This window comes from Bos taurus, chromosome 11 (assembly GCF_002263795.3).
Source record: "Bos taurus isolate L1 Dominette 01449 registration number 42190680 breed Hereford chromosome 11, ARS-UCD2.0, whole genome shotgun sequence".
Lineage (NCBI taxonomy): Eukaryota > Metazoa > Chordata > Mammalia > Artiodactyla > Bovidae > Bos > Bos taurus.
This window is the reverse complement of record NC_037338.1, coordinates 25,791,339-25,804,759: the sequence shown is the minus strand read 5'-3', so window position 1 is coordinate 25,804,759 and position 13,421 is coordinate 25,791,339. Positions and strand designations below refer to the sequence as shown.

The following is a 13,421-nucleotide window of genomic DNA, read 5'->3' as shown; positions in this document are numbered from 1 at the left end:
CAAAAGAACAAAATTTGACGCAGTACCTCATACTATATGCAAAAATTAGCTTAAAATGGATTAAAGAGCTACATACGAGAGTTAAACAATAAAACTCTTAGAATAAAACCTAGGTGTAAATCTTTGTGATCTTGAGTAAAGTAGATAAATTGGATTTTGAAACTTTGACACACAAATTTGAAACTTTTGTGTGTCAAGGATGCCAACAAGAAAGTTAGAAGACAACCTGTAGAGTGGGAAAAATATTTGCAAATAATTTTATTTGTTAAGGGCCTTGTATCTAGAATATATAAGGAACTTTTACAACTCACTAATAAAAGGATATAACCAAATTAAAAAAGACAAAGAATCTGAATAGATATTCCTCCAAAAAACATGAATATAAACAATAAGTGGATGAAAAGATGCTTAGCATCTTTAGCTGTTGCTGCTGCTGCTAAGTCGCTTCAGTCATGTCTGACTCTGTGCGACCCCATAGACGGCAACCCACCAGGCTCCCCCATCCCTGGAATACTCCAGGCAAGAATACTGGAGTGGGTTGCCATTTCCTTCTCCAATGCATGAAACTGAAAAAGTGAAAGTGAAGTCGCTCAGTTGTGTCCGACTCTTAGCGTCCCCATGGACTGCAGCGCACCAGGCTCCTCCGTCCATGGGATTTTCCAGGCAAGAGTACTGGAGTGGGGTGCCATTGCCTTCTCCCTTTAGCTGTTAGGAACATGCAAATCAAAATCACAATGAGGAAGTACTGCACACTCAGTAAGATGGCTATAATTAAAAAAAAAATAGGTGATAACTAGTGTTGATGAGGATTCAGAAAAAATGGATCTCTCCTACAGACTGTTGATGGGAATGTAAACTGGTCTGGCCCCTTTGGAAAAAGATGTCTAGTTTCTCGAAAGGGTAAACATAGAATTTCCATATGACTCCACAGTTCCTCTCTTGGACATTGTCTTAGTCAGCTCAGGCTGCTTTAACAAGATACCATTAGCGGATAACTTAAACAACAGGCATTTATTTCTCACAGTTCTGGCAGCTGGGAAGATCAAGATTACAGGGTCAAGTGATTTGGTTCCTGGTGAGAACCCTCTTCCTGATTTGTAGAAAGCAGTCTTCTCAGTCTGCTCTCTCATGCAGGAGAGAGCAAGCTCTGGTCTCTCCTCCTCCTGTTATAAGGACACTAATCCCATCATGGGGGTCCCACTGTCATGACCTTAGCTAAACCTGATTACTTCCTAAAGATGCTACCTCTGAATACCATTGCAATGAGGGTGAGGGTTTCAACATGAGTTTGGGGCAAGGGCAGGGAGACACAGACATTCAGTCCATTATGGGCATTTAGTGAGGAAAAGTAAAAACTGTGTCCGGACAAAAATTGTGTGTGAATGTTCATAGCAGCATGATTCATAATAGCCAAAAAGTGGAAACAACTCACATGTCTATCATCTGATAAACGGATAAATAAAATGTGGTTTATCCATGCAATGGACTGTTATTCAGCTGTTTAAAGTAATGAAATATACATGCTATAACATGGATGAACTTTGAAAGAAGCCACATATTGTATGATTAGATTTATATGGTTGTGTCCAGAATAGGCAGAAAACAGGCAAGTGATGGCCTAGGCTGAGGGAGGTGAGAGGCACAGGGAAGGGAGTGTCTGGCAGTGGGTAAAGCTTTTCTGAGGGGGGCAGATTAAAATGTTCCAAAACTCACTGCAGTGGTGGGTTTTGCACATAGCTGTGAATATCCTAAAAACCATTGACTTGTACACTTTGAATGTATAAATTGTATGGTGTGTGAGTCATAGCTCAATAAAACCGTTATTTTATTTTATTTTTTAAATTTTATTTTATTTTTAAACTTTACAATATTGTATTAGTTTTGCCAAATATCGAAATGAATCCGCCACAGGTATACCTGTGTTCCCCATCCTGAACCATCCTCCCTCCTCCCTCCCCATACCCTCCCTCTGGATCGTCCCAGTGCACCAGCCCCAAGCATCCAGTAGCGCATGGCATATGGGCCTGGGATTTGCTAACCCAGATATAGGATGCCTAGGAGGAATGATCCAGAATGAATGCTGTAAATGGATCCAGGAAGTCAGGGCAGAGACACGGGTTCTGCCTTAACTGGAAATGGAGAACAGGCTGGATAAGCTTGGATAATCTCTTTTTTCATTCAGAAACCTCTAGTATAAAATTCAGTTGAGTTGGATGTCTTTGTGGGAACTGTTCTGCTTTGCACAGATTTGTAAATGTGTTTTTAAACTGGTGTTATTTTGGTGGGTTTTGTTTTGTTTTGCATTTTTTAGTTATCAAATGCTTGTTGGAAAATCTTGAGGAAGAAGTATCTCGGGCTGAAAATTCTCTGCTTCAGGCAGCAGCGTCATTTCCAATGTATGGGCGGGTCCACTGTATAACAGGAGCTTTGCAAAAGCTGCCTCTGAAGTAAGTATATCCCCCTGTCGTCTCCTGAATACTCACTTCTGAGCTTTAAACTCCTGTTGGAATGTGTCTTGGGAAAGGAACATATTGCCTTAAAGATAATTAAAAATGAAAACATATATACATATACTTTGTGTCTTACATATTTCATGGATGGCATGATTTTGAAACCCAAATTCCTTTGATCCCTTTTGTCTGTTTCCATCTTGAAAATGTGGTTTTGGCTTTTCGTATAAATTCCTCTCACATCCTTGTTTCAGCAGCCTGCAGTTGGTGAGTGAGTGGAGACCTGTGGTGGAGAAACTCCTTGTGACCTCCTATAGGCTCTCGGCCGTGGTGTCTCCAGTCATTCAGAGCTCCTCCCCAGAAGGCCTCATCCCCAATGACACTGATGCAGGTCAGTAAATGGAAAAAGCTAGAATTACTGTGTTTTTTCCCTTACTCATTTCTTCAGAGAGATAGGTTAAATGGGGGACAAAGACATTATTATTATGACTGGTGATATTTCCGCCTATTGGGTAATATTTTTTAACTATAAAAAAACAACCTAGGTAAATAAATAGTCAGGTGGTCAGCAAGGTGCTTCCTTCTCCAGGGTAAATTGGATTTTATAATATTGTCATTTCAGAATACAGCCTACCAGGTTTGTATTCTGGTTGGGACTGGGGAAGCGGGCCGTATAAATTAGAGAGCAGTTGATGGGGTTCAGTAGAGAAGGCAGCTTGTTGGGAATCTGGGATAGGCAAAGACCACTGGACACAAAGGCCATTTAAATGAAAAAAAAAAAATTGGAAGAGACGCTCAGAATGTCCAGAATTGAACTCATGAAATTTCATCTTTCTTTCCCTCCCCTCTTTTATCTTTGCAAAGTGTTCTACCAGAGACCTGTTTGTGCAAGTCAGGAGCTAGGGCTGCCCGACATCTCCCCTTTACTCCTATCTAGCCTATCTCCACGTTCTTTCAGTGGTGCCCCTTAAATATCTGTTACATCTCTTCTTCTTTTATCTGCATCTTCTTACCTTACTGCAGGCTTTTATCCTCTCTTGTTTCCCCACATCTACTCTCATCTCCTTCCATTTCCTTTTTACTACATCCAAAGTAATCTTTTCTAGTCATATCATTTATCATGTTACTCATTATCTTTACTTAACCCTTGTGCTCTGCCCATCCCCCTTCCTTTTTATTTAAAACATGTTAGTGGCTAGATTCTATAATAATTTCGTTCCTACTGCCCTGCCAGTCTTGTCTCTTAGCACTCTCCCCTTCCCATAGATTTCTCCTTTATTGGAGTTGTTGCAATTTAACCGGGAGTTTTGGCTATGATTTCCTCCCTTGCACTCGGCATAGTGCCTGGTAGAAGTAGATATCCAATGAATAGTTGTCATAATGAATAAACAATTGCTGCAAGTATAGGAACTAAATTCAACGCCTGCAATGTCCTAGTGGCATATGTATGCAACAGTCCCCTCTTATCTTAGGGGTAGATGTTCGAAGACCCCCAGTGGATGCCTGACAATGCAGATAGTACCCATACTTATGATAACATGTTTTTTCCTAAACATACACACTTATAAAATTTAACTTACAACTTAGGCACAGTAAGAGGTTAACAGTGATAACCAGTAATAGTAAGCATTAAGTCACTCAGTCGTGTCCAACTCTTTGCAACCCCATGAACTGTAGGCCGCTAGGCTCTGCTGACCGTGGCATTTCCCAGAAAGAATACTAGAATGAGTTGTCATTCCTTTCCCTTGGGGATCTTCCCGACTCAGGGATCGAACCCAGGTCTCCTGCTTTACAGGCAGATTCTTTACCACCTGAGCCACCAGGGAAACCCCAAACCAATAATAATATAAAACAATTATAGCAGCATACTGTAGTAAAAGTTAGGTGGACGTGATCTCTCTTTCTCTCAAAATATCTTACTGTACTGAGCTCACCCCTTCTTCTTATGATAATGTGAGATGATAGAATGCCTGTGTGATGAGGTGAAGTGAGATGGATGGCATACGCATTGTGACTCGCTGTTTGTTCAGTTCAGTCACTCAGTCGTGTCCGACTCTTTGCGACCCCATGAATCGCAGCACGCCAGGCCTCCCTGTCTATCACCAACTCCTGGAGTTCACTCAGACTCATGTCCATCGAGTCAGTGATGCCATCTCATCCTCTGTCGTCTTCTTCTCCTCCTGCCCCCAATCCCTCCCAGCATCAGAGTCTTTTCCAATGAGTCAACTCTTCGCATGAGGTGGCCAAAGTATTGGAGTTTCAGCTTTAGCATCAGTCCTTCCAATGAACACCCAGGGCTGATGTCCTTTAGAATGGACTGGTTGGATCTCCTTGCAGTCCAAGGGACTCTCAAGAGTCTTCTCCAACACCACAGTTCAAAAGCATCAATTCTTCAGTGCTCAGCCTTCTTCACAGTCCAACTCTCACATCCATACATGACCACAGGAAAAACCATAGCCTTGACTAGATGGACCTTTGTTGGCAAAGTAATGTCCCTGCTTTTGAATATGCTATCTGGGTTGGTCATAACTTTCCTTCTATCACGATTGACCACCTGGTGATACTTTAGAAGAGGATTACCTGTATCAGTGTTCCTGGATCATCAAGCCCTGAAAATGTTGATGGTTGGATGTCAGCTTGCAGATGAAGTTGATGGTTGAGGATCCTAGGTAGAATGGAAAGGGCCAGCGTGAGATTTCATCATTCTATTCAGGACGGCATGCAATTTCAAACTTGTGATTTCTTTATTTTTGATATTTTCCATATAATATTTTCAGATCATGTTGACCAAGGATAACTGAAACCTGGATAAGGGAGGGGATTACTGGACCCGTACTACAACAGGCCAGAAGTGTTAAGGATATATACTAACAAAGTGTTTTTTTGAACACTTAGAAAATCATGAAGTAGATTTGTATTTCATGTTGAAATAAAGTTGGTGAGTGCATTTTGGAACACAGATGAGAGGCTTATATTAAAAATACACTGAGTATATCATAAACACACACTGAATTATATAATACTTTGCACTGATAATGAACCTAGAATTGTGTGCTTGCATAGAAAATGTTATGTTTTGTTCTTTACTGAAAATGAGCTGGCAGGTTGGTGATGGTTTATGATGTATGTGCGTGTGCTCGGTCATGTCCGACTCTTTGCGACCCCATGGACTATAGCCTGCCAGGCGCCTCTGTCCATGGGATTTCCCAGGCAAGAATACTGGAGTGGGTTGCCATTTCCTTTGTCAGGGTATCTTCCCCACCCAGGGATTGATCCCACGTCTCTTGCATCTCTTGCATTGTCAGGCGCGTTCTTTACCAGCTGATAAACCAGTGAAGCCCCAGTTTATGATACTAATAAGATATAGATTTATTTTGGCTGATAGACTAAATACTAAAACTTTTTGGTTTAGTTTTCCTACTTAAGCAGTGCATAGGAATAAAGACCATCCAGTCTGATAGCTAATATTTGGATCAGGCAAGTACCAATATATTTTGGATGAGAAATTTGGAATGTTTGTCACCAATTATGGGTAGGGCCTTCAGAGTATGCCAAAATTCTGTTTGTATTAAAGTTTTTAAATATCTTCAACTTAAAAACTGTCTATAGTTCACTGACTTTTCCTTAATTTTGCATTTTCTTTTTTCCTCTGATTGTCTCCATTTTTCTTGTATCTTCCCCATGTTATCTACTGTGTATTCTGAATTTTTTGGTAAAAGTCTCCCCTGAATGCCACAAAAATGAATGAGTAGGGCTCTTAAAATTTTATTCTGGTTATCCCTCTGTTTTTTCTTAGTCTTTCTGTGGTTTGTTTTGGGGCCAGTGCTGTTTTTTTTTCATGGCCATCAAAATTTGTTTTGGGCAAAATTTCACGGAAGCCACGAGTGAACATAAGATGTTGGCTGAATCACTACAAGAGCAGTTTGGGTCTTTGTATTTCCTATAAAACTTAAAATATGAGTGTGTGTAATAGGTATACAGTAAATATTCATTCTTTTGATTTGTTAATTGGTTTCCTGTTACCTGTTGTTATTTTCCTTAAAAAAATCTGAGCCTGGCTAGCACTTTATTGCCTAGTCATCCATAAATTCCTTCAGCCCATGTTACTGAACCTCTATGAGGCAGTTTCTGTTCTAGGCATTAGCAACTCAACAGTGAACAAAGTCTTGCATTCATGGAGTTTACATTCCCTAGTCCAGTGAGTGCTTACAAAATAAAAATGAAGTTAAATATAATAGTAGGACTATAAGTCTTACTTAGAAAGCAGTATATTGCATATGCATCTCAAAGTCAGCTATGGAGTTTTTAAAATATTCCTGGGCTAGAAAAGATTGTTTTTGTAGGTGATGGGGTTTATTACCTGTTTAAAGAAAATTCATTGAAGTATATTGCTCTTCCTTCATCTGTTTGAGTGCTGTGTTTAAGATTCTTAGACAACACTAAGAAAAGCCATGTCAGATGGCAGCTTTTGTCTGTGGACAGTTTCTGTTGTGTTTTTTGGTCCAGTCTTCACCCTACTTAAAATATTCGCCGTATTTTCAAAGTACATTCAAGTATCATGAAGACTTTAGATAAATAATTTTTACATTATCCACCCTGCGAGTCCCTTCTTATAGTGCTAATCAGCACATGTATACCTGTGATGGATTCATTTTGATATTTGGCAAAACTAATACAATTATGTAAAGTTTAAAAATAAAATAAAATTAAAAAAAAAAAAAGAATTAAAAGCTACAAAATTTTTGAGGGCAAATGACCCTCAAGGGATACCTGCATCTGATATGGAACTGGGGTTTTATGTAATCTTGTCTTTCTCCCTTAGAGTCAGCAAGCCGCTTGCACAGGATTCTGAATGAGATTCAGCCACGAGATACTAACGATTATTTCAGTCGAGCCAAAATATTGAAAGAATGTGGTAGCTTTGATTTAGAGGACTTGAGTGCCAGTGTACCGAATATTGATACTTCTGCAGAAATCAAAGGTATATGTAAAATCAGTACTGGAGTCAATATTTAAGGGACAAAATGTGCAAAATGCTCTTTTCCTGTAGTAAATCAGGGGCTGCAGATGTATGCAGGACTGTGGAGAAAATAAGGTCTTTTTTGAGCTTATAATGATTTATTTTGGGGAATGAGTTTATAAAACTTTTACCAGAAATTGGTGCTCCCCAGTCCAGCATATAAGGTGCTTCAACAAAAAGCCTTTGAGTCCTGAAACCTCTCTTGACAGCCAGGTGATGTAGAACAGTGATGCACAGTGAACTTGGGTTTGGGCAGCAGTCCGCTTCTCCCAGCAGTATGGTCTGATGCTGTGAGCGTCCTTACAGTCAGGCAGCCTTTTAAAGGAAACAAATTTGTGACTTATTAAAATGTGAGCTTTACATAATTGTATTAGTTTTGCAATTATGTAAAGTTTAAAAATAAAATAAAATTTAAAAAAAAATTGCAAAAAAAAAAATAAATAAATAAAATGTGAGCTACTCTTTTGCACCAGGACTTCAGAATTCGAATTCTTACTCTTTGTTTTCTCAGTTATTCTTTTATAATTTTCTTCAATGCTATAAAAAGTTATCAGAAGCAGTAATATCTTATTGGTTTAGAACATATTCTACATTCTCCACTAGATGGGGATATTGTCTTGTAAAAATTTCTCTATTTTTTAAAAAATTATATAAATGTATGCTTGTTGTAATCGTTTCAAATAATTCAGAGGTAAATGCAAGCTAAAAACAAATTAATTTCATTTTTTTTCCCATTTCCTTATTTCCTCTCCAATCCTACTTCTTCCCTTCTTAGTGTATATGTTTCAGACCTATTTGATGTATTTAAGTGTATGTATTGACACATTATCCTTTGAGTTTAGCAGACTTTTAAAAGACAAAGGGGATTATGTTAAAGAGATTATTTTGTTAACTTACCTTTTAAATTTAATAGTTTGTTTTGGATTTTTTTTTTTTAATGTCAGTACAAAAATATTCCTAAAGCTAGAAAAAGAGAGTAAAGATTATAGCTAATTGACTATGGAATTTAAGTATATTTAAAAAGATAATTTGTATATTCCTTTGAAAGGAAAGTCGTATCCTGTTATTCTACTGACGTAGCAACCACCCCCACTGAAACAAATAGTAAAGTATATTTATTATAGTCGTATTTTATGGATGACTGAAAGGTGGAAAGAGTTGATTCCATTAATTTCCAAAAGTTAGGGTTTGGTTTTAGAAGACTACTGTTTTTATTTTACCTTGAATATGGCTATATTAAAGAAAATACTTAGAGGGTGATTCCAGCCCATAGCACATGCCGGACAAGTGTTAGTTATTTTCTCCTGAATAAATATAGTATATGACAGATTGGTTTGTTCAAACAGATTATTCTTGGGGAAATTATGAACAAGCTTGTTCTAAGAAACCTGGGATGTGAGTAATCAAGTGTCTAGTGTTGCAATAGTTGTTTTATTTTTTTAAGGTAAAGAAGGAAAAACATGTGACGTAACTGCTCAGATGGTGCTGGTGTGTTGCTGGAGAAGCATGAAGGAAGTTGCTTTACTCTTAGGCTCGCTGTGCCAGCTTCTACCCATGCGGTCTGTGCCAGAGTCTCCCGATGGACTGTTGACGGTGCAGCAGGTAGGGTAGGCGTTGATTCCGCTTGGTATAATCTCTGGTCAAAGCATATATCCCAAACTTTTATTTATAACCCAACTTAAACAAATTTTTTTGGAAACATTTTTCTTGAATAAAATCTTAACAGATGTCAGCTGAAGAAGGTTCACTAATGTGTAGAAACTGGACCTTGCAATACATTTCCAAACTTTGGCATTTTTAGAAATGTTTTTATTTTTCTAAGTTATATACATAATTTTAGCTCTTACCTCACTTTTAACTTCAGTATTATCGTTTGAATTTTTGTTTCTCCATTGAATACACACAAACTTCAAATTTAAATGAAATCGTCTCTTTAGGAAAACTCCACAAACCTCTTAAATTTTGGAAAGAAAAAAATATATACATATATAGGTTAATTATGGATCTCATGGTTCTCTCTGCATTGATGATAAAGTTATATAGTTACTTTGGTTTTTTTGGCTGACTTTTAAGACCACAAAGTTAGTTCACCATCTGGGACTGTTCAAGGGACTTGAGTGCAGTGTTTACAAGAAATTAGCTTACCACAAGCATTTCATTTGGAAATATTTTAGATTTATTAGATTTCTGTTTTTAATTGATTCCCTCTTCCTTTCCATATGGTTTCAACAAATCCATTTCCCACCATTTTCCAGCAAAGATATATAACATGTACTTTCATTTTTAACCTTTTTCAAATAAAGATAATTTTTCCCGTAGGGTGTTACGACATCTAAGAACAAAACAAATATTGTAGTATGCTAATGCTGATTATTTCTATAATAACCATGTGACCAGTACCATGGAAATAATGCTAATATTTTTATTCTCACACTCGCTGTGGCTAATGTGCTCGCATCTGGTTAACAGCTGGGCATGTGATGTTGCAAGGCTCTGAGATGGAGAGCGGTGAAGGGGAGCAGGATGCTGCCGGCTTCATCATGTTCCGTATTCTCTTCCAAATCAAACAGGCGTTAGTGTCCCAGCGTTCCTTGCAGTCCTTGCTGGTGACTGGCTAGAGTGCCAATGCCAACATCTTTGCTGAGGAATCCAGCTATGATTAATGATTACTTCACTGATGTTCACCATCTCACTAAGAAGTAAACATGGGCTAGAGAGCCCCTTGACTTCTCAGCTTTTCAAGGACAAGTTAAAACATCTAGTTTTGGGGTTTGTTGGCCTGTGTTTTAAAAAAAGAAAATTAAGGGAAACATTGTTTTACTTTTACTGTAACTGAGAAAGACCTGAAAGCTTCCTGTGAAAATCATTTTGACTTGACACCTTTTGTAGGACATCCAAGTCTTATGAAGTCATGTGGGATATCCAGGTTAAAACTGGGAATTCAGTTCAGCTCAGTTCAGTTCAGTCGCTCAGTCGTGTCCGACTCTTTGTGACCCCATGAATCGCAGCATGCCAGGCCTCCCTGTCCATCACCAACTCCCGGAGTTAACTCAGACTCAACGTCCATCGAGTCAGTGATGCCATCCAGCCATCACATCCTCTGTCGTCCCCTTCTCCTCCTGCCCCCAATCCCTCCCAGCATCAGAGTCTTTTCCAATGAGTCAACTCTGCGCATGAGGTGGCCAAAATACTGGAGTTTCAGCTTTAGCATCATTCCTTCCAAAGAAATCCCAGGGCTGATCTCCTTCAGAATGGACTGGTTGGATCTCCTTGCAGTCCAAGGAACTTCAAGAGTCTTCTCCAACACCACAGTTCAAAAGCATCAATTCTTCAGTGCTCAGCCTTCTTCACAGTCCAACTCTCTCATCCATACAAAATTGGAAAATAATGTAAAATAGACCAAATGTGACAACAACAACAAAGAGAGGTCGTTACAAACCAAAGAACTCTTCTAATAACTGTTTTCTTGAATAAGAAATAGAATCCTGTTTTTCTGTGAAATATTCATTTCCATTCTAATGAGGTCTGGTCATTTCTCCATGTCGCCATTCACATGGCAACCCCACAAATATTTAATTGACTGAGTGAGTGACCAAGAGTGTATGTGATAGCATTTTTCTGACATTGAAACCCTGCCCTCTTTGGAAAACTTGAATCTTGATCACCTTCAATTTTACTAAAAATATTTTAATTTTTCTAAAAAAATTTAAAAATGCTTCTGAAAGTGTGGGAGCATATAGATAATGAACTCGTAAAGTCAACAAGAAATTAATGTTATTTGTATTATAGAGGATTCCTGCTTTTAAACGTAAAATTTTGTTCCATGAAATTCCTTTAAACATACTCCCATGTACTTAGTACTTTTAAGAGTTAAAAATATAAACAACAGAGAAGAATGTAGTTTGCGTTGGAGTGGCAGGACCAGGCCTAGGGAGTCTACCTTCCTTCCGAGGGCATAGATGCCCTAGTATCACCAGATCTTCTGGGCACATAGTGGCAGAGCTACAGATTTAAGAATCGACAGTGTAGGTGAATGTTACCGCAAGAGACCTGCAGAGATAAAGGTGACTTGCAGACAGAATGCTCCCTGTTTGAGGTGAAAATTGGGAATTTGGATTTCTTACTCCTGAGAATCATAAAAACCATGATCTGCTTTTCTCTCAATGGATGAGGGAAGCTGTTCTATAGATCCTGAAATATTGATGTTCAGCCTGATGCTTTTCTTGTTCCCCACTCACCCTTCACTCCTGAAAAAGTAATAGGATTCCATTACAACTGGGAATTTGAGGTCTCACATGTAAATGGAGGGCTGGATTTCTTTTGGAAACTCAGCTCCTTGAAGTCCATCCTGATTTGACAGCCCTTGGACAACTTCAATCCCCCATGCATAAAGATGCTTTTAACAGGCCAGCAGGTAGTGAAACTCCAATTTGGGGATTTTTGCTGCTGTTCGAGGAGAGGAGCTGGTGCTTGTTTATAATTCTGAGTATATAATTCACAGACTCCTCGTTGGAAGGATCACAGAGATGATATTATCCAGCTCCCTTGCACAAGGGGAGACTGAAGGCTTTGGATGTTACCTCGTTTGCCCAAGATCACAAAGCTGGTGTGTGGCAACTCTGGGATAGGAACCCAATTCTTTTGCTTCCCAGCCTCTGTTCCAGCACGACACAGTGCCACCTTTGTTCTGCATGGCTCATTTAATCTTTCTTTAAATTTAATTTTCTCAGCTTCCCATAGCCAACCAGATTTTTGCAAGTAGTGGATAGTCAGGTAACTTGCCACTGAATTTTGAGCAAATGCGCCTTCCCTCGATGACTGCGTATGAAGCAGTGTGTCCTCCACGACTTCAGCAAGAGGAAAATGTGTTCATTCAGAGGCACGTCTGACCTTCCTCCTGCGCTGTAATCATGAAATGAAAGGTTCTTTTCATAAGGTCCCTGTCCGAGAGGCAGAGATAAAACCAGCTTTGAGGGATGTAAGTCGAGACCCTCAAAGAGTGAGCAGTGCTGCAACCTTATCTTACCACTTCCTGACTAGTTTGTCTGGGCTTTGAGCTGGAAGCTTTGCTTGATACACTGTTGGTCCTCTTTCCATGGGATATTGAATACCCAGTACCCACTGATTTTCTTAAACAACTCCCTGTACCTGGGCCATCAGTTCATCTCTTTATATACTTCTCCTAATATTCCTAAGAAGAAGCTTCTGGGTAGAATTTTTTTTTTTAATATCTGCTTTCCCCTTTCTAGTAATTATTGCCCCAGAAATCACATGAATAAAAATAATTACCTGTTTGAACTATTAGACATGGGCAATTAAAAAAACCCCTACTTTAGATGCTGTTGTAATTTTCATACACATTTCCTCAGTGCCTTTTGCCTCTGTTTCAGTTTTTGTTAATGATCTACAAATGGGATATATGTTTATTAGTATTCATCTGTCTTCAAGAGATTGCTTCTGTATTTTCTTCTACCAAAGTTTAGTTTTTAGAAATCAGTTCAAAGTATTTATTGAACTGTACTGAATGCAGGCTGCACGGTTATGTTACTGGGATGTGAGGTTGAGCGTGGAATCACATCATTTAGTCAACTATATATTGACTGCCTTACTACATGAGTTGTGGCAACATTAAGAAATATAATATGTGGTTCTCTGACTTCAAAGGGCTTAGAAGTGCAGTAAGAGATTCAAGACGGAATTTCATTTCAGAAAGTCAGACTGAAGGGCAACTGTTGAAGTGGCACACGGTTAAGAATTTGCCAGAAGACAAAGAATAAACGTTCTGATGGGAGGATACCTGAATACCAGGAAACCATCATCTTTGTTATCATTATGTAGGAGGACAGTGTTTGGGCTTTGAAGAAATCCCAGGTGTTAGTAAGAAATCACAATGGTAGAGAATGTCCAGTGTAAAACGTTATCTGACTATACTACAAACTTTTATGAGCTAT

General features: G+C 38.8%; 1 protein-coding gene across 7 annotated transcripts in view; it reads left to right on the top strand.

Annotated features, from left to right (window-relative positions):
• Positions 1-13,421, top strand: part of THADA (THADA armadillo repeat containing) — a 335,311-nt gene that overhangs the window by 44,913 nt on the left and 276,977 nt on the right. For 6 of the 7 annotated variants that reach the window (XR_009496408.1, XM_024999384.2, XM_010810013.4 and 3 more), the window contains 4 exons: positions 2,312-2,447; positions 2,705-2,841; positions 7,273-7,431; positions 8,915-9,072. Coding sequence is in view for 6 of the 7 variants with exons in the window: in XM_024999384.2 (XP_024855152.1) it covers positions 2,312-2,447; positions 2,705-2,841; positions 7,273-7,431; positions 8,915-9,072 (590 nt within the window). In the remaining variant the exon portion in view is untranslated. The remainder of the gene's footprint in view (positions 1-2,311; positions 2,448-2,704; positions 2,842-7,272; positions 7,432-8,914; positions 9,073-13,421) is intronic. The other variant, XM_015473463.3, reaches the window with a different exon arrangement.